Source organism: Prionailurus bengalensis, chromosome A2 (genome assembly GCF_016509475.1).
Source record: "Prionailurus bengalensis isolate Pbe53 chromosome A2, Fcat_Pben_1.1_paternal_pri, whole genome shotgun sequence".
In the NCBI taxonomy this organism is placed as follows: domain Eukaryota; kingdom Metazoa; phylum Chordata; class Mammalia; order Carnivora; family Felidae; genus Prionailurus; species Prionailurus bengalensis.
Window position 1 is genome coordinate 140,451,981 of NC_057348.1, and position 21,861 is coordinate 140,473,841.

The 21,861-nt window shown below is 36.6% G+C and overlaps 1 protein-coding gene across 1 annotated transcript in view; it reads right to left on the minus strand.

Annotated features, from left to right (window-relative positions):
* Positions 1-5,340: 5,340 nt before the first annotated feature.
* WASL (WASP like actin nucleation promoting factor) overlaps positions 5,341-21,861 on the minus strand; it is a 62,770-nt gene continuing 46,249 nt past the window's right edge. Inside the window, exons 8-11 of the mRNA XM_043589389.1 lie at positions 20,872-21,025; positions 14,482-15,002; positions 10,433-10,541; positions 5,341-7,990 (exon numbers count right to left, since the gene is read on the minus strand). Of these exons, the coding sequence (XP_043445324.1) occupies positions 7,929-7,990; positions 10,433-10,541; positions 14,482-15,002; positions 20,872-21,025 (846 nt within the window). The 3' untranslated portion in view covers positions 5,341-7,928. The remainder of the gene's footprint in view (positions 7,991-10,432; positions 10,542-14,481; positions 15,003-20,871; positions 21,026-21,861) is intronic.

A 21,861-nucleotide genomic window follows, 5' to 3' on the forward strand; every position in this document is an offset into this window, starting at 1 on the left:
TGATTATAAACATAAATCTTTTCCTTATCTTTTTGTTTCTCCCAAATTTTCTCATTAGATGCTGAGTGCATTAATGTAAACTTTCTAAGAATCATGATGGCTTCACAATGGCTAAAATGCTATTTCTCCACCTAAATGGAGCCAGCCAAGTACTTGTGCACTAATTTCTCCTCCTTGTACCTGGGCAGGTTGTTTCTAATTTCCACAGGTGAGGGCGGTTCCATAAATATATTTGTATACATCAATATACGTAAATGTTCCTGCTCATGCACACCCATACAAAGACAATTTCTTTTTTTTTAATCTTTATTTTTGAGAGAGAGAGAGAGAGCAAGTAGGGGAGGAACAGAGAGAGAGGGAGACAGAACCCGAAGCAGGCTTCAAGCTCCCAACTGTCAGCACAGAGCCCAACGCAGGGCTTGAACTCAGGAACCACGAGTTCATGATCTGAGTCGAAGTCAGACGCTTAACCAACCGAGCCACCCAGGCGCCCCCAAAGACAATTTCTTAAATGACAATAATGTGGCTTCAAGGCTGCATCTCCAGTGACCTGCTAGAACAGACCTTGTATTTTTAGACAGGTCTGGAAGTGGCTCACATGGCCTCAACCATTGGTAGCCACACGTGTATCTCCAACATTTAATGTCAAGGTTTTTCCAAGTCTCCTTTCCTGTTTCATCAATGTGTGACTTTTGGCCACTCTTTTGTTATCAGTCATGAGCATACCTTCTATTCCTAAGCTGTTCCTTAGTGTCAAGGTAACTTAAACTACAAAAACCTGTTCAAAGCCGGCAGGGGAGGTGGAGAGCCTGATTTCTCAATGGGTCTTAGCATTATGTGGCCACATGAATTTTTATTATCTTAATCTAGAGATATATTAGTACAGAACAACAGATTTGTTTTATTCTGGGGTCTACTTCCAACTTACAGTAACAGTTTTTCTTTTTAAATGTTTATTTTTGAGAGAGAGAGAGAGGGAGAGAGAGAGAGAGAGAGAGAGAGAGAGAGAAAAGAGTGCGAATGGGGGAAGGGCAGAGAGGGAGACACAGAATCCAAAGCAGGCTCCAAGCTCCAAGCTGTCAGCACAGAGCCCGACATGGGGCTCGAACTCACAAACCGTGAGATCATGACCTGAGCTGAAGTCGGACGCTTAACTGACTGAGCCACCCAGGCATCCTCAACTTACAGTAACAATAATCATTTTAAGTAGTTTGGCTATTAGGATAATGATGCTTGCAATTCAAGTGCACTCACCTAGTCGTTCCAAAAATATGATGCCTGGGGATTTTTGAAGAGCCAGGAACTTGAGACAGGAGAACATTTCTGTTCCTGTTCCTACTTGCTTTATTCACCAATTAATATTTTAGATTAATGTTTTAATATTCATATTTTAAAAACTTGTGTATTTGAAAGCTTTCTGGGAAAAACTCTCAAAAATTCCTTTAGTTTTTATACTGGCCATCCCTATCTTCAATTTTGTGGTGTATCTTAACGTGAAGATACATAACACACATCACAAGCTAAGACCAAGATACGAAGGCACTGCTACATCTCAGTGTTAACCAGCCATGCAGTGGACAGAATACAACCACATTTCCCCCCTACAAGTTACCCTAGCTTCTCCAATGACCCACCAAATCCCATCTGTGCTAAGATGTCCATTAACAATTACAAGTAAGCTTTACAGTGTCAAAACTAAACGCAAAATGTACTTGTGTCTCCCTACCCTTCTCAGCGGCATGATGTTTGGCTCTATTTAGATAGTTGGGAAATGAAGAAACATCTATGAAAAACATAGTGACTCCCAATAAAACCAGGCTTTTTGTTATTCTGGAAAACCAAGTGATGGAAGTGGAAAGTGAGAGGAGGATGCTGGGAGGGCTCAGTGGTGCACAGAGCTCTGTGCATGGTCTCGTGGCACAAACCACATCAGGCTGACCCAGGGAGAGTGGTTGTAAACTTTAGGGCTCTGGTGCTGGCCTGAAGCTATCATTCGGCTCAGAATCAACTCAAATTTCCTAAACGTTTTTAGGCAGCAGGTCCTAACAAACATGTTCTGTAGCGTCCAGCCATTCAACCAGGGGCAAACAAGGCCACCTAAATAGAAGCATAATGTGCTCCATTTACCGGTGGCTTGGTAAGAAAATGGTTGCAATCTAGGACTATGCTTATTAAATCAGACTCTCTCATAATCACTTACCTGTTAATGTTAACTACATCACAACTTTTGTCAAATATCCACAGCAAAGTTCAGAAAAGTCTTTTAAAAAAGAAAAAAAAAAGGCAATTGAATTTTCCATTTGAAAAGGCTGGTATAGATTTGTAGCTGAATATACAACTCAGAAAAAGCTGGCCCTTCTACATTTATACCTTTGCTTAATAAACAAAACCAAATATCCTATTTTATCAACTTCTTTTTAACTGGGTATCACTCTTCAAAATGGAGATTTTAACACATTTAATTGCACTTGGTGAATGTTTACGCAATCCCAATCTTGAAACAAAAATCTGCTTGCAAATACTCTCCTTTCTATTTTGTCTCCTTAGACTCCCACCCTAAAATGATAAAATAAATAAAAGTTGTCTCTTTTTAGGTTCAGAAGTGGAGTTAAGGAGCTAGAGTTCTTCACAGATCACTACAGAACCGAGACATTGTGAACACCTTTGTTTGTTTCCCTATAGTTACCTGGACATGGTGATGCCTTTTCCTTTCACTTGTCTCCTTCAACACCACAAACACCGGAATACAAGCTTTACTTCCCTGCCTCTTTTCCGGGAAGGGTGAAGTATATGCCACTAAATTCGAATCTCCCCTGTCTCACTAATAAGAAAACCAGGAAGTTGGATTTAAAGTGTCCAGTTTGTCCTTGTCCTCTTGGAAGAACTCCCGGTCTTTAAATTGACAGTGCAGCTGTTGACTGAAAATTATACAGAAAGATTAATACATTCTCAAGCTAATTTTTTGTCAGGCAAGTTCAGTGTTAAGGGTTTACAAAATACGTCTAAAGTCAATAGCTTTTACACCCGTAAGAAACTAACAAAAATAAGTTGGATGTAGAATAAAAAGCTCATTTTTTTTTTTAACCCAGTACGAAACGACAGGAGTGTCCTGTGATGACCGAATGCTTGGACAATGTAGGGTGGCCACCATCATTGAGCCAAAATATGATCACATGCTTCAGAGTCAGAGGCCGGCTCCTCAAAGCAAGCCAGCTTTCCCAGGCAGAGACGGGAACAGGATGCTGGTAGCTTCTATCAACACCCAGATGACATGTGAGAAAGGGTAAAATCTGTAGCCATAAATCTTTCAGAAACAAAGTAAATCTGCAATTTATTCATAATCTAAGAAAAATACAGAAGAATAAAACAGCATTAAGGCGCATGGAAAAGAGCAACTGAACTGGTAGCCTGATCGGAATTCTATTAGCTCCTTCTAACAGACCTCAGGCGAGCCCCCACTTTGATGAGACTTGGCTTCATGGAACTCGATGGTCTCCAGCTGTCTTTCAGCTGTGAAATAAGTAGTTTAGATTGAAGGAGGGAGGGGATCTACTTCACCACAATCATATTTTAATGTCCATCACCTGTTTAGTCTTAATAAACAATTGCTTAAATATGGTGATATTGATGCTTACGAATTCTTAGGCTTTGATGAAAATCTTCACACATGTAGCCATGACCAAGATAAAACTGAATTTAGGTCAAGACATGCCATCCAGGCCAAGATGGAAAGTCATGTCAATATGACACCTGGAACTTCCAGTTCCATAATGCAATCTGATACTGTTAAGATTAACTTCCTCTTGAGTAGAAAAATTTTTTTAAATCCTTACTGAAGTTAAGTGTAAGAAATTTTTGTGGTTGTTACAAAATTAAGGGACTTCAAATTTACTGGAAATACCCCAATACACGAAATGATTGTGTGTTATCCATATCCTGATTAGTCAATCTTGATGGTGGTACATATGACCAGTTAAGACTTACACTGGATGTGTGTGAAATTAAATACTGCCTCAGTAGTTAGGATGACCACTGATGTATGTTAAAAAAAAAAAAAAAAAGCAGGAACGGCTGATTTACGTAGACATGTTTTGTAATAAAGCCAAAATTTTTAGTGGTCTCCTTCACGCAATGGAGGATACCATGTTATCATATGTAGAAGCAAAGGCAGTCTTAGCATTAACAGCAAAGTATGTCCCCAAATTTTCATAAGAGCCACTTTATTACACCTTTTCCCAGTGGTTTCACTACAAAGGTTAAAAAACATCCACCAATGAGGGGCACCTGGGTGGCTCAGTCATGATCTCACGGTTCATGGGTTCAAGCCCCGCGTCGGGGCTATCTGTTGTCAGCACAGCACCAGCTTTGGATTCTCCCTCTGTCCCCCTCTCTCTCTGCCTCTCCCCTGCTTGTGAGCTCTCTTTCAAAAATAAATATTTAAAAAAAAAAAATCACCAATGAAAGCCCAAGAGATTATGAGAATGCTGTGTTTAGGAGGTAAGATTTAACAATAAAATAAGTGTGCCAAGTAAAATTTTTCTTTTCCATAGAGTTTTCTATTGTACTATAAATAGACTTTATCTCTATACTTGTCCTTTAAGAACTCCATTTCTAAAGGGCAGTAAGTTATTTCAGGAATTTCTCCTTTGATTAGATAAATATAATGTGACAAGCCCAATTCTGAGGCATTTGTCTCTTAAAAATCTGTTTTAAAGTTTGGTTAATACTTTCCTAAGTATTCACATTGTACAACAGAAAGGAATTTTTAATAGAACATATAAATTTGGCTAAAGCTCTTAGAAGGCATTTTGTAGCATCCTACACACTAGATTCCATAGCTCAGTTTAATCTTCAGACACCCACTTGTGCCAGAGTCAGCAGAACAGAAAATTCTACTTATCAAAACTGAGGTTCCTGTTTAAAGTACCATCTTGATACCATTTATGAAGAACCATTGAGGTCCCACGTGAACTGCTACATTTGGCTTCCACTGAAATTAGCGGTAAGCTTCAGCATCATTCTGATTTTAGGGAACCTCAACATTCTTGGTGTGCCAAAGAGCTGCGGTGTGACCCTGCGATGTGACTGCTCTGTGCCGCACAGCGGTGGCTTCCCGGGAGCTGCTGAGCAGCTGCCACGTTTCCCGGCAGAACAGGGAGGAACATTCTTTTGCTCACCGGTGTTTACTTCACGGCACACTCTCTCAGGGCATGTGGTCTGCTGAACACTTCGACCGTCATCACTCACTGCGCCGTACCCTTACTCTAATCTACGGTTAAAATTTCTTTTTACCCATTTTAATCTCTTAACATAAATAAAGAAAAACGCTTTTTTCGCCTATTTGGGTCAAATTAATTTTATTATGCTCCATGATGAATTGCCACCAGTGCAATATCCTATCACTATACATTTCGAAAAAATTCACATACTAAACAAAATTTCAGTTGATAAATGGAAACGAATGATTGAAAAGTCTTTATGAATCTCACACATACAATATGTGGCTAGCTGAAATTGTCTATCACATAGCACTTAGATATAAAAAGCCTCATGCTAGTCTGTTAAATGCGAAGGCTGTCAGACAATCGTTTAGCTGCGGTGACCGTGGGAGGCTCTCAGACAAAGCACAGGTGTGGTGCCGCCCACAGAGAAGCCGGTGAACAAGCTGGTGGCTGGAACATGCGGCCTGCACACCCGCAGTGGGTTCAGTCTTCATGCCGGGACTGAACCCCACAGCTGCTGTGTTTCAGCCAATGGGAATTTAGACTTTGGGCAACAACAACAGAAAGCCTTTTTTTTTTTTCTTTAAGAAGAATGAACCTGATTACCTTTGGCAAATTTTATACCCATCTTACACGTTAAAAGTTGTGTTTCCAACTCAAGGAACTGATATCCTTTACTCAGAGCAGCTCCTGATAAATATAGATCACACCAAAGTTTGCCGGAAAACCCTGAATTCCTGGGCCAAAAGTTAAGAGAGATCTTAAATTGGCATTACCTTAAAGACATTTCCAGGATGTTTAAAATGTTTTTTTCAATAATGTCACAAAGAAAAAAAAAATGAAAAATGTTGAATATTACTTAAAATAATTATAATGCTCTATTTACCATTTGCACAAATTCCTAATTCTATTGGTTAGTAGCTGTCCAGCCTCATCCACAGCAGACTCGGCGTCACTGAGCTCAAGCCACAGTAAAAATGAGAGTAAGCAGAAAAATGTTTCCAGCAGCAGAGGGCACTGTTTTTGCAAGAAACAAAAAAGTCTAGAGTCTTTCCCGTGTTTAAATTACTCTTGCAAGAAAGGTAACATTCTTTGAATAACTTAACTATTTTACTGCACCACTTACTGCTTTCAGCAACAAAACCTTTTAAATTATTTCTTACGATAACTAGATGCATGATCACTAGAGATGATGTGATAACTGGTTAAAATTCAAGCCATATCTTGCAGGTCCAGCCTGTCAAGATCATGCCAATACTAGATTTTGGTCGGTACAATTCTAGAGAGCTTAATTTTTAGTTGGATATTGTGATTATAGTAATGAAATACATTTGGAACTACATTCTGCATATGACTCAATGTGAGAAAAATACGTGTCTGTATTTAAATCAGATCATTTTTCTACCTAAAATTTAAAATAGGTAGGTATGATAATTAGCACTATAAATATGAAAAAAACAACACCTTTAGGCAGATTAGTGTATTGTAGAGAGGCAAGGAAACCCTAATTTTAAGACATCATTTAGTATACATAACAAATGTGCAGGTTGTAAAGTTTTATTTATTTATTTATTTTAAATCTAGCATTCAGTTATGTCTCTCAAGAAATTTGACGTTGGGACCACCAATCTTTTAAGAAAAATGTAACTGTTCACCTGACAGTTGACAAAAACCTTGAGAAATTATAAAAGAGAAAAATTTAAATAGTGTACTAAGTTCAGCATTACAGTGTTTACCTTGGCCAGCTCAATTACATTTGTATGGTTGGTATTTCTGAATACCTCAACCCATACAGACTACCCGATAATTCCACATCATTTCCATCATGTTCTGATTTTATAGCGTACTTAACCAAAACTGAAGTGACCATTATGTATTGCCTCCTTCAGTTCATGGACAATATTACCCCTAAAATCCCCAAACTGCAAAAACTTAAATAACCATCGAAGATTGATACCAAAAATATTTTTAAATTTTTCCCAAAAAGAGCCTGCCACATTTGCTATAGCATAAAAATAATCTCAGTCAAGTACAGGTAAGCAAGGTCTCCTTAGGATCCCAGCCTCCACATACCCCTCTGTACAGGAACAGGCAATACTGCCGGAAGAGGAGTGTTACGGGTTTTCCCGACTAGGGCCTCTGTAGTGGTCTTCCGTAGAGCATCCTGCTACAATTTGAGAACCTGCATCGGTGTAGTGATGTCTAGAGAACCGTGCAATGTGTCTGCTTCAACATTCATGTAGCATGGTGTTCAAAATGGAGGGGCTAAATAAACTAAGGTCTGCATCACTTAAAAAAGAATGTAGTGCTATACTAGATCTTAATAAGAAAATTTAGGTACAGAAAAAGTAGGGTATGAAAATAGTGTTTTCCTTCTGGCATTATAACTAAATTACATTAAGGTTTTTGTCAGTCTCACATATAATATTTAAACTCCCTTGTTGATGGAATGACAAATATTCACAAATTTAAGTGAGCATCCTGGTGTAAACTTGCACACAATGACAGGGAGTAGCTTTGTAGAGGATTTTGACAAACCTTTACAGATTAAATGAGGTATTGCACAGATTAATAAAAAAAAAAGCAAAAAAGGCAACAAAAATATACAGCAAATTGGTAGAACATTTACATGATAATTTTACAGAATCCATAGACAGAAAGTAGTGTTTAGTATTTCACCTTAAAAATATATATATAATATATAGATCAGTCTTCCCATTCATCATCGTCCTCAAAATCTTCTTCATCATCTTCATCCTCATCTTCATCTAAAAGAAAATCATCAAGTCAAACAATCAAAATATATGTATAAATAAAATAACATTACAGAATTCTCGGGTGATTTCTCCAATCGTTTAACTTCTGACACACAAACCATTCCATTGACACACAAACCAATCGAGTGACTAGGGTAATTTAAAAGGAATCAAATACAATACATATAAAGGGTATGATGGTCAGTTGAAGATTAGAACAGGAGTTAAGAAGTAAGTCCCTTAGTATCTATGTAAGGAATTTCAACTAGTGCTTCTTTATGTGTAAACCCTCATTTGGGTTGGCCTCTCTGAATTTTCACAGATCTCAAATCTAAGAAAGGCCCATTTAATTGACTACCTTTAGAGAAAAGTTGTAAAACAAACAAACAAACAAAACCCCACCTGGCTGAACAGATTGTTTGGCTAGCAATTCCACTTGTAACTCCAGTGATAGGCAGGAAACTCACTGACACTGAGCCACTAAGGAAACAGAGCAGGTAGTCCAAATACTCAGCATCCCTTTCTACCCTCCTATTCTCTCCTGAACTCAGTAACATGGCTTTTTCCAGATCACCAATGACCGACCATTGCTAAAACTAAAGCTTGACTTCCTGTTCTCATTTTCTTGACCGATCATACTTTTGACCCATATCCTGACTCCTTCCTCCTTCAAACACTTCATGTGGCTTCTAAGATACTGCACTCTCCAGCCTTCAGAGCCTACTATAATCTCTTCTTCTCTATTTACATGCACTTCTTTAAGGATCCCATCCAGTTCTGTAACTTTAAATACCATGCCTGTCTCAATGACATGCAAATTTCTATTACCAGTCCAGACCTCCTCCCTCAACTTCAGGCTCATAATCAAATGCCTGCACAACATCTACATTTGAATTTTTAGTAGGTATCTCAAATTTAGTATTTACAAAAACCAAACTCCCGATCTTTCCTCTCAAACCTGCTCCTCCTAAGTCTCATCCACTCCATTAATGAAAATTTCACCCCTTTCATACTCAAGTCAAAAATCTTGGGAGTCATCCTTCACTTTCTTTTTTCTAAACTTCACTTCCAATCCATCGGCAAACCCAATTATTTCCTCATTCACAATATACCTAGTATCCAATCTCTGCTCACTGGGGCTACCAATCTCATTCAAACCTCTACTATCTCTTGCTTGGATCATTGCCATCCCTCTGCTAAGGACCTTCCAATGACTTCCCATCACATTCATGGCCTCCAAAGCCTTACTACTGGCCTCCTGTACCTCTTGTACTTCAATGCCTTACTATTCTTTCCCCCTCTTCCTTACTCAGCCATACTGACCTCATCATTGTTCGTCAACCTCAGGAACTTTGCACTTGCTGTTCTTTCTACCGGAATGAACACACTTTCCCCAATTTTCTACATGGTTTACTCCTTGAACTCCTTTTGGTCTTTTCTCCAATGTCACTTCAGTTAGGCTCATCCTATTTCAAAATGAACTTCCCTCCTACAGCTACAAGTCCCTATATCTCCCTTTTCTGATTTATTTTTGCCCTTAGCACATATCACCGTTTAGTATCTGTTTTTCTAATTTACTTTATTGTTGTCTCTCACTGAAATGCATGCTCCATAGAGGCAGGGATTTTTATTGTTTTTTAATTATTACCCTACAATAAATACCTACAGAATGAACTAGCCTATTCTATCTCTGTAACAGTGTTGGAATAAATATGTCTATTTAAAGAAAATAAATATTAGTAATAGATCTTAGATATGACTCATGAATTCTCTCCATAAAACAAATAAAAAAATTGAGGTCCACAGTGAACAAATAATAATTCAATAAGAACAAAGATCAGATTCTAGTACAGCATACTGGGGAAGCTCTTTAGTAAACCTCAAGCACTACATCAGCTAGACCAATTGCCTTCTCTTTTGAAAGTAACATCCATTTATATGGTGGTGTACATATGCTTAATAATGGCCTCAAAATAGGGAGAACTAGTTTATTCAAATAAACCTTTTAGAAAACGACGAAAAAGAGGACACAAAACACTTAAGGATTCTTTAGCAAACCCCAGAAAACCTAATTTCTCAGCCCAAATTCTTACAAATCAGGGAAACCTGATTTTCTCATGTCACAAGAATGTCACAGGAATGGGATCCAGAATCTCAAGCTTTGTTTAGAGGTTTGACAGGCATTCTATTAGTATTCCCAGCATAGGAAATGAAACTGCTACTTTTCTGAAGTTGTTCTTCCAATTTATGCTTATGGCTATGGTGTACTAGAATCCATTAAACATCAGATAGACTAATCATGGTGGCAAAAACTTTTAAAAATTTGCCCTAATATCCACATCAGTGTTATTCAATAGCAGGGGGAAAGCGAGCAAAGTCTACCATAAAATAAAAAGAAAACAGAACTTCAAATATTAAAATTAAATCTAAATGTACTCATAAAAATAAATATACCTGAAGAATGAATGGCTTTGCTCCTTTTCTGCATCACTTCCATTAATGCACCCACAATTCCTGAAGTGGGTGCAGGTGTTGGTGGTGTAGACTCTTGGCCATCAGATACCTTGGAAAAGAAAGTGAGCAAAATTTAGAACTAAATCCTTAGCAAACACTTTTTGTCTCCAGAAAGTCTTACTTTTTTTAGAATCACTTCCTATTTAAAAAAAAGAAAGGGGGGGGGGGGGGAATAGCAAATAAGCCCAGGACAGGATTAACTAATTTAAGAAGAAATAAATTGTGCCTTAAAATAATTATTCAAAATATACGTCCTCTCCTTAATGTATAAAGCCATCAACACATTTCCAAATTTAAAATAACAAACCTTTTCCTAAATAATACTTGCCTTTGCAGTTGGATTATTTCTGTTCATTCTAGAACATAAAGCCTTAACTGATGAAACTTTAAAACTATTATCAAGGATCAGCATTTTATAATAAATTAAGGTATATTCAGATTCTTAGAGTTGTTAGGTGAGAAGGACACTTAAGATATCTAAGAGCAACCGAAGAAACTTCTAATCTCCTAGAAAAACTCAGCTTCGCTAATAAGCTTATAACTTTGTATACTATATTTATAGTTCATATGGTACAAACTTATAAATATGTGTAATATATGTATATATATTATTATAACTCAAAATGAACTTTCCTTCTCATAGCATATAACTTCTCTTCAAGGAACTCGGCCAAGTAACTTTCAAAATGTACCTACCTCACAAGGCAACCACTATCCCTAACTAAAGTACTTCTATCTAGTATCAACTACTTTTGGGGCGGGGGAAACAATATCAAGGGGTCTCATTAAAGTCGAGTACCTATACAAAATACTCCAATTCCAACTCTCATTAAAAAAGAGAAAATACAGGAAATCTGTAGAGATTCAGGAAAAAAATACATAATTTGGAAATTACTGCTCTAAGTGTACTTTGACTAAAATGAGAGGTCATTTATCCAAAATAACTCATTTTGTTAATTTTGTCTCTGGACTTACATGACCCATGTAAAGGTAGAATATTAGTATACTTAAAAATGAAATTGTACAGCTCTTTTACTTGGATTCTTATCATTTCCCAAAGAAAAACTACTTTTTTAGGACAAACTTTTTATTTTGGTCTTTACAGCTCTTCTCCTAATACTACTTGTCTTTCTGGAGACTTAATAGGTCTTTTTCTTTTAAAAATATTCAAAGTAATTCCCCCATAAGATACTGATTCATTCATTAGTATTTAGGTTTGGGGAGACTGGGTATTAACTACTACTGGTATAGAAGTGCCACAAATGAAAAAGACAACAGAAACAGTTTCTGAGGTTTGAAGGTCAGCATGAGGCTCTGAAAGAAGTGTAGCAGCAGTAAGAAGAAACACTTAAGACACCCTTGAAGCAATGTGAGAATACACGGCACAGACCACAGGAGCGCAACACTGACACAAACACGTTTTTGAAGGTACTTACTTGGATGGTGCTATCCAAGGTACTATGAACATGGAACTCAAAATCTATGTAAGAGAATAGTTACACCCTTCCTGCCAACTGTGATCTTATGTTAGTCATATTCATCTGTGAATAAGTGATTTACATAGACTGTTTAAAGAAACATAGCTGGAGAAATTTCAACCACAGAACGGTTTTCTTAAAAAATGAGGTAAAGCTATGGACTCAGATCACATACAACATGCCAATAATTCACTGATTTATTCCTCTAGGGTAATACTCTAAAATTAATTTTAAAAAGTGATTATTTAGGAGAAGAATGACCTACATTTAGAATAAAACATACTTTTCTCTCTAAAAGAAACGTAGAGAATGAAGAGAGTTGGGATGGGACGGGGAAGAAATGATGATGGGGAAAATAGGGAACTTAACTCAGTAATTTCTTTAATTAAGAAAAGAGGACAGACAAGGAGTGGGATTAAAAAAAATGAGAACACAATTTATTAAAAATAACCCCTTATTAGTAACAGCAAATGAGAGAAAGCAATAAAAGTTGATTGTGCAAGAGAGAGGAAATAGACAAGAGAAACAAAAAGAAAAGTTATGAGTGGCAGATGCAGGAATGAGTGACCCTGAGTCTGAGGTAAAGTCCATTAAAGCCTGCTACTCACCTGGGCTGTGGTTATTTTATTTTTTTTTTTTTACATAAATGTTTATTTATTTTTGAGAAAGAGAGAGAGAGAAAAGGTGCGTGAGAGAACGCGGGTGGGAAGTGGCAGAGAGAAAGGGAGACCGAGAATCCAAAGTGGGCGGCTCTGTGCAGGGCTTGAACTCCTCCTGAACTGTGAGATCATGACCTGAGCCGAAGTTTGATGCTTAACTGACTGTGAGCTACCCAGGCACCCCTTTAATTTTGCCACTAATTCCTCCCACTAACAACTATTCGAAATTCTTCAACTGTTCCTGAGAACCCTTTAGTCTAAACTAAATGGGGAAAGGGAGCAGAGACAACTGCTCACAGGTTGATCACATGGCAAGAAAAGACCTAGATACATTTTAAAGATCAGAGTTTTTAAAATCTGTGCTATGCCAATGTTCAAGCGTTTCCATTCAGTCAGCTGTGTTCCCTATCCATCGTTCTCCTCCTAACCAAGCGTCGGAGATTTAGTTACCATAATTCCCTACATCACAAAATCATTTTCAATTAGAATCTCCTTTCACCTTCATTTACTGCACAGAAAAATCCACCACCCTCACCAACCCGAAGCCCTGGAGAGCAAATGTTCCTCTTGGAACTGAGAGACCATAAGTAAAAGCTCGGGAGTATGTGATGTAGGCAATTTAGATTCTAGAAAAGAGGTCAGCAAACTATTGCCCATGGGTCAAATCTAGCTCATCCTGTTTTTGTAGAACTTTTTTTTTTTTAATTTTTTTAACGTTTATTGATTTTTGAGACAGAGAGAGACAGAGCATGAACAGGGGAGGGGCAGAGAGAGGGAGACACAGAATCTGAAACAGGCTCCAGGCTCCGAGCTGTCAGCACAGGGCCCGACGCGGGGCTCGAACTCACGGACCGCGAGATCGTGACCTGAGCGAAGTTGGACGTTTAACCGACTGAGCCACCCAGGCGCCCCTTTGTAGAACTTTTAAAGTGAAAAACGATTTTTACATTTTTAAACGGTTGGAAGAAAATAAAAAGAATATTTGTGACATGTGAAAATTACATGAAATTCAAATTTCAGTGTCCATAAATAAAGCTTTATAGAACACAATCACGCCCAATTTTGCATCATGTATGCTGCTGCATTTGTAATACAAGGGCAAAGCTGAGTAGTTGTGACAGAGACCATACGGCCTGCAAGTCTAAAATATTTACCATTTGGTCGGTCCTTTAAAAAAAACCAGTTTGCCAACCTCTGCTCTAGAAGACTATATGATCACCTCTTCCAATACACAGGATCCAAAATTCTCTACCAACATTATCCAAAATTCTATTAGAACTCTTTCAAAGTTTCTGCAGAGTCAGATTGTCTACGAATCTAAATTTCAGAACACAGAAACTTTACAATATCGTTTAGTTTTCATAAAGTTAATGGTATGAACTTACCAAGATGATTATAATTGGTTACAAGCAGGGCTTTTACTTCTCCAGTTTAAAGATTTATCTTTAAGTTCAAATAAATTTTATTCAGAAGTGAAGTCTAGAACACAGCAAACATACTATATATAATACTCCACTTACATGAAGTTCTAAGAACAGGCAACACTAATCTACAGTGATTAAAAATCAGATTAGTGATTTTTTTTTTTTTTTTTTTGAGAGGGAGACAAATGGAAAGAGGCGTGAGGGAACTTTTTCTGGGGTGATATTCTAATTATAGAAGTATGGGCTACGCAGGTATAGGGTATAAATGTGTGTGGTTCTAGTTTGTAAAAACATCAGAAATTCAATGGGTTAAACACCTGAATACCAAGGGGAAGAGCAAAAAATAAAGATTTTCCAAGTTGTCTCATAAATTACTTTAAAATTCCGTTAGGACAGAGCGTCTAAACTGAAACGAACAGATTACTTACAGATTTCAGCTGAATACCCTGTCGTATCTGGTCTAAAAGTGCATCCCTTCCGGAGCAGGACACAGGTCGACTGTTCTGTTCCACCTTTTTTAGCTGAGCACCCTCTCTTATTTGATCCAAAAGAGCTGCTTTGCTTCCTGCAGGAGGTGGAACCTGATGGTCACCGTCAGAAGGGAGGCCAGGCGGAGGTGGTGGCCCCGGGGGAGGCGGGGGCGGAGGTGGCGGGGGCGGTGCCGCTGAGCCGGCCAACGACAGAGGTGGAGGTGGCGGTGGAGGCCCCGACGGTGCTGAGGAGGGAAGGGCTGGAGGCGGAGGAGGGTACATCCTATTTGGTGGCGGTGGAGGGGCTCCCACACCTGGCCTGGACGGAGGCGGTGGCGGAGGCGCGGCGGTGGGAGCTCTAGAAGGTGGTGGAGGAGGAGCGCCTCTCCCCCTGGCGGGAGGGGGCGGGGGGCCTGAGCTGTGCGGGGGTGGGGGGGGAGGAGGCGGCCCTCCCCTAGACGGCGGTGGCGGCGGTGGCGCTGAAATAAAAACAGAAAAAAGAAACCGTGCTTTTTCTCCGCCCCAAACATCACACTGAAGAAAAACTTACTTCAACACGTGTGAAAAGACATACGAGGGGGAAAAAAAGGCCTCGTCTTTGTATTTTATTTTACAAGGACATGTGAGCACGGATGATATAATTCTATTTGGGAATACTCCTCTAAAGACCACTTTTCCTGTTTTTCTTGAAAAATATTAGCTGAAACTGTATAATCTAGTTTTGAGGAATCAGCACCACTTCTGAAGGTACGGGAATAAACACTTCCTTATATAATAAAAACATCACAAAATCAAATACTGTGGTCAATTAGCATTATTTAGCATTTCAATAAAAATTAATGGATACCTTCCCTCTTTAAAGAATTGAGTTTATTTAATTTATAAAATTACTTTACATTCGGAATAAAATAGCTGGTGTTGCATAACCTATCAGAATTTATTCAAGTTAATCTGAGTTAAACCCAAATTGAATACTTTTTCTTTTAAAATTTAAAACTTTGTCACCTTACATTTATATTATATGGTCTATATTTTCTAAAAATATAGTATATGTTATAATGAAATATACTATAATATGTAATAATATAATATTCTATATTTCCAGAAGATGGTCATTAACTCTAGTGATGGCAGTAAAGGGAGGCTGGTTGCTCAAGTGAAATGTTCAACTACTTATTCAGGAGATGCAACCAACTATTAATAAATTAACTGAGAATTTCTACATTGAAACACTGGACTAAGTTATTGATAAAATATTAATATTATTCTAGTATTAATGATTTTCCCATTCTTATTCTACTTAAATAAAAATAAGGAAAGAAATTCAAAGTACACATTTACTAATTTTGGAAGTATGATTTTACTAACAGTATGTACAAATTTACATAATAATGAACTTTATTATTTCTCCATTCAAAGGCTGAAAGGCAAATTAACTATTTTTAAGAGTAGAGAAATCCTAGAATTCATAAAAACTCTTTGTGTTTACTGATATAAACTATATCACTGATGGACAGTTCTACAATCTTACAAAATACAAATACCGATCTTAATTACAAATAACAACAAGCATCTTTAGATGTTCAATAATATGATGATACGGGGCAGGGGGTGGGGGAGCTGGGGGCCTCACTTCAAAGGAGATAAAATGGTATCTTCCAAATTAATTTGAGACGAACATGGGAAACATGCTATAAAAATATGCTATCAAATATAATCATAAATATTAGATAAAATATGCAGAAAGACCAATACTCACATTGTAAATGAGTAATACAATACTGTCTCCTTGTATACAAACTTTTACAAGTGAAATAATACATAGCTGCAAACAGGAGAGTTACCCTATTCAGGTGTCGGCCACCACAGAGGGAAGTTCCTATGATTTACATCAAGGCACCCTGGAGGTCTGAGTGTTGCAGGTTCATCCAATTTTCTCACTGGATCCAAAGTGAGGACACTTACACTAACCTTGCTAAAAGCAAAGTCTTTTTCTAACATATTTTGTAATAAAAGAACAAAACCAGGAGGATATGACATATATGTAATCTGTGTACTCTCTGCATAAGACAGTACCTCAAATCCTTCAAGCAATTTTAATCAGGCTAAGGTTTATATTTCAAATAGCTATGATTTACTTGTTTGTTAATCAAGAGGAAAATACCCACCCTATTCTACTTTAAAAAGTATTAGTAAATCATTTCTCATAGTCTCTTTGAGGACTCTGGATCCACAATCTTTTATATGTAAAATGATGTATTTCTTCAGTAGAGAGAATAAAAGTTCTTTCAAAGTTGCAGTAAGTACATTTATTGGAATAATTTGGAGTCCAGCTATTACTCATTTAAACAGACACTAAATCACTGCCTAGGAAAAGGAAGCGTGAATTGATTGGGAGTAAATTATTACCTGGGTATAGCACAAGTTCAGCATCTCTACTGTGTTGAAAAGTGATGGAAAATGTCTCTATATTTTTGTGAGGAAAACATCTATTACCAACTTTGTTTTTTTATAGTCTGTATTATTTTTACATAAAAAGGTAAGTACGCAAAAGACATGCCATATCCTGATGTAAGACTATGAAAGAATTAAGAGGGATGGGGCGCCTGGGTGGCTCAGTCGGTTGAGCGTCCGACTTCGCTCAGGTCACGATCTCACGGTCCGTGAGTTTGAGCCCCGCATCAGGCTCTGTGCCGACAGCTCAGAGCCTGGAGCCTGCTTCAGATTCTGTGTCTCCCTCTCTCTGTGGCCCTCCCCCCATTCATGCTCTGTCTCTCTCTGTCTCAAAAATAAATAAATGTTAAAAAAAAAAAAAATTAAAAAAAAAAAAAAAAAAAAGAATTAAGAGGGAAGTACGGATGGCACAATAGGAGTTAGGTTTAGATGCACAAAAATGTCTAAGCAGACATCACGCACCATCAAGAGAAAATCGGATGGCCTACAGACTTGCAAAACTCTGAAAAGTCACCACAAACACCAGAATCAGAATGATAACAGTACTTAGATTTCTAAAAAATAAATAAAGTGAAACATATGAAACAAGTTACAACAAATAAAACTGTTCTTACTATCAGAGTTTAGTTAAAAAGGAAGAAAGACACGGAAAAAAATCTTGTCTTGATTGTATACTACAAAGAAAAGCTCCTATACTTAAAAATAATTATTATTGCAGATCAATATTAAGAATAATAGGTTAACTAATTTTCTAGATATGTGATATTTATAGGATTGGGAAGCAGAAATTATAAAATATAAATATAACTAAGGTTTAAAAGAAATATAGTATTATATAAAATTCAGGAAACATTCAAGAACTTCTCTCATGCACCCTCACCAAAGGAAAGCAAATAGAAAACTGCTATTCAACACAAATTTAAACAACTCTGACTAGGCACGTATAGAACTGTGTGTTTATGTTTAGCACCCCCTCCTTGACTCAAATTAATGTAAAAATCTAAGTACATTTCATATAGTTTACTGAAATGATGCTAAGTGTGAAAGGCAACCACTAGGAATGAGTATAATAAGCGACAATAAAAACAACAATGGTGCTGTGGTTAAGAGGTGTTTTTTAAAAATCCACAGAATTTCATTAGAATTGTCTAAACTATAGATGAAATATGAGTTCTGACTCATACAGAAATGTATTTTTTTTAATTTTACCATCTATGTGCCCAAAACATTAGTTTGAGTGAAGGGCAAAAAAACCTGATTGTATGTTTAGATTTGGAAGCAGGATAAATGAACTCTAGCTTCTCTGAAAATAAACATATCAAAGCATGCATAATTTAGAGCACTGGGTCAAATAACATCCCACATATATACATACCACTGCATTGTGGTGGACCTACACAGCAGATTATTATGAGTTAATGGCCTTCAAAGAATTGCACAGATACACACAAAATACATTGGAAATCACAAGTCTACTACTTTTTATAAACCTGATTACATAATTTTATAAAATAAGTTTCAAGAGATTTGATTCAGTAGGTTTTACAAAATATATTTTTAAGACAACTTCATAAATTTCTCCTCTAATTTTTTATACTTCTGAACACATTATATGTTCTGCCTGAAAACATTTCCCTAACAAATCATTAATTTTTATTTTACTTTTATTTTTTATTTATTTTTTTATTCTTTCTTTGAAAAATTTATCTTCCATAAAATCATTCTTTGGTGTCTAAAAGGTTCCCCACTGGGAGTTAGGTTCTTAAGTATGACAAGAATTTAACTTTGTTCCCAAAGCATGTTTTTTTTTTTTTTATTTTATTTTTGAGAGAGAGAGAGAGAGAGAGAGAGAGAGAGAGCGCTCGTGTGAGCATGAGCAGGGGAGGGGCAGAAAGCAAGGGAGACACAGAATCTGAAGCAGGCTCCAGGCTCCAAGCTGTCAGCTGTCAGCACAGAGCACGACATGGGGCTCAAACACACAAACTGGAAGATCATGACCTGAGCCGAAGTTGGATGCTTCTTGACTCAGCCACCCAGGCGGCCCACCCAAAGCATGTTTTTTAATGTCTGTGTATTTCTTTGGTTTTAAGTAATTCAATTAAGGAAAGATCTTGCCTAATTTGATGCTTTAAAAGCAGCTAGAATAATAAGCAGTCATAATAAAGTTTAAAAACCAAATCAGGGGTTGGGGCGTGGGGAAAATGGGAAATGGGCATTGAGGAAGGCACTTGGGATGAGCACTGGGTGTTGTATGTAAGTGATGAATCATGGGCATCTACTCCCGAAGCAAAGACTACACTGTATACACTGTATGTTAGCTAACTTGAAAATAAATTATTTAAAATAAACAAAGATTGATATTTGTAACTTAAAAAAAAAAAATCCAATCAAGTTAATCTAGACAACCCTCAGTCACAGGTATTCAGGTGTGAGGGCACATATATGGGTAGCCCAGTAAAGGTCAAGAGTCATTTATAAATTTATAAATTCAGAGAGCTCAGAGAGATGCCAAGCAAAATTTGGTAATGTGAGGGTATGTGATAACCATGGAAAAAGAGAGTTGGGAAACACACTACCAGTAAATGTGACTTACTCTGGGAGCATTTAAAAACAATAATGGTGCTATGCCCAAGATGTTTTTATTAAAAATCCATAGAGCCTGGAAATGTAATTTTTTCAAAAACTAAAACAAATTAGCATCATACTAATTTCAATGAAACTAACACTGTGTTTCTGCAATAGCAATTTCTGACTATATACTTGTTTAAATATCTATTTCCACACTAGACTACGAGATTTCGGAGGGCAGAAACCTTTTATTTAATAAACATCTAAATATCCTGAGTGGAAATGAGTGCTGGCATAATGTTTAGTGAATATATGAATGAATGAAAGATTGAATGAACATCAGTACTGAAAAAGATACAAGTAAGTCAAATACCTAATTTAAAATGACAGTGAAATTCCTCAGAATACTTTGATAAAATGGAACTTTTGCTCCGTACACAAAAGCTAGATAGAAGAAAAGCAATCTCAAATGAATAAGGTGGCAAAGAGATGATTGTCATATTGGAAAATTCAGTTATTGAATTTACACTTTATTGTTCAATTAACATACAACTAAAACACAAGGTGCTTTAAATATCAGATCTTAAAAGGATGCAAATTAATATACTCAAAGTACTAAATGATAAATTTTATTCTTTATCAAGAAAAAAATGTTTGTATTTCAAAATAAATAATTTTCATTATTTATATCCTTGAAAATGCTTATATATTACTGATTAAACAATGATTATTTTTAAATTACTACTTCTGAGTTGTAATAAAAACAACTTTAATGGTGGTTTCTAAGATTTGTTAAATAAGATATTACGCAACTATAAATTTTTATTCTAAGATAGAATAGCCAGAAGATTTTGTACGGATATTCATGAATATAAGACTTTTTAGTAAGAAAAACCTTGCCAAATGTTTGATTTTTTTTTCTAATTTTTTTTTTTTAATGTTTATTTACTTTTGAGAGAGATAGAGACAAAGCACAAGTGGCAGAGGGGCAGAGATAGAAGGAGACACAGAATCCGAAGCAGGCTCCAGGCTCTGAGCTGTCAGCACAGAGCCCGATGCGAAGCTCGAACTCACAAACTGTGAGATCATGACCTGAGCCGAAGTCGGATGCTTAACCGACTGAGCCACCCAGGTGCCCCACCAAATGTTTTAGTTACATCAAAATAATATAAAACAATACCAGGTTGAGTTAGTTATCTATAAATTCAAATATTCTGCTTACGGAAGGTTCACAGGAATGTGTATAGCTGTCTTCCATGAAACTGACCTCAAAATAGTCAAAAGAAAAAAAAAGGATTACAATGCTTAAACGAAAAAATAAATTACCTTGCCTTCGTAGTTCATTTTTAACAGCTTCCACGCCTCCTGTTTTTTCAATGAAGTCATATATAACTTTCGATGTTTCTCGGTCTTTAAGTTGTGCCTCTGAGATTCCACACATATCAAAAAGATTCTTCAATTCTGGATCCAAATTATTCAGCTAAAACAAATAAAGTAACTAACTGTAAAATCGATCCCAATTTTTAAAAATAAGCATGATCAAATTTGATCCTCATCTTTGCCCTTTATGAAATTATTTTAAGTTGAAATATGGTTATTTATATTCCAACTAAACTTTCTTATTTAAATAAAACAGAAAAGGTAAGAACAAAGAATACATTTTTATTTTGTTTTGTTCCCTTCCTTCAAAAAGGGCATCTCATTTAGAGTTTTACTAACCCATTTATGATTCAAACATTTCCAATGTTCACCTATTCCTAAATAAAATTTAGATACATCACAAATAAACAAAAGAAGTAAATCAATTTGAAAATCTGAGGACAAGGACTTCCTTATAACCTCAGCACCCTGTACAGTGCCCAACACAAAGAAGCATTCAATAAATGTTGTAGAGTTAACACTGTAGTTATAACAAAAATAACCAGAAGGATTTTTGACCCCAATCACAAGTATTTCTCTTCAAAATAATTTTTCCAAATCCTGATCATCTGGTCAACTGTGAAATACGTATTAATACTTAAGCAACCAAAAATACAGGTAAAATGTTAAAAACACATATTTTTGCCAGCAGTTTAACCTACCTCGCTCAGTGCTGTAAATTAAATAATGACGAAATTGCCAAGAAGAATAGAATGAAAAGACCTACACAATTTAACAACTGAATAATTCAGAAATTGATTATTCTCCAGTAATTTGGCATACATTCCCCAAAAACGATCAGCTAGCAGAAATAGTTTCTTTCTCTTGCTGTCAACACACAAGAATTTCACATTACAGTATGTAAATCCAAGGAGTATAAAACCTTTGTCTTTAGAG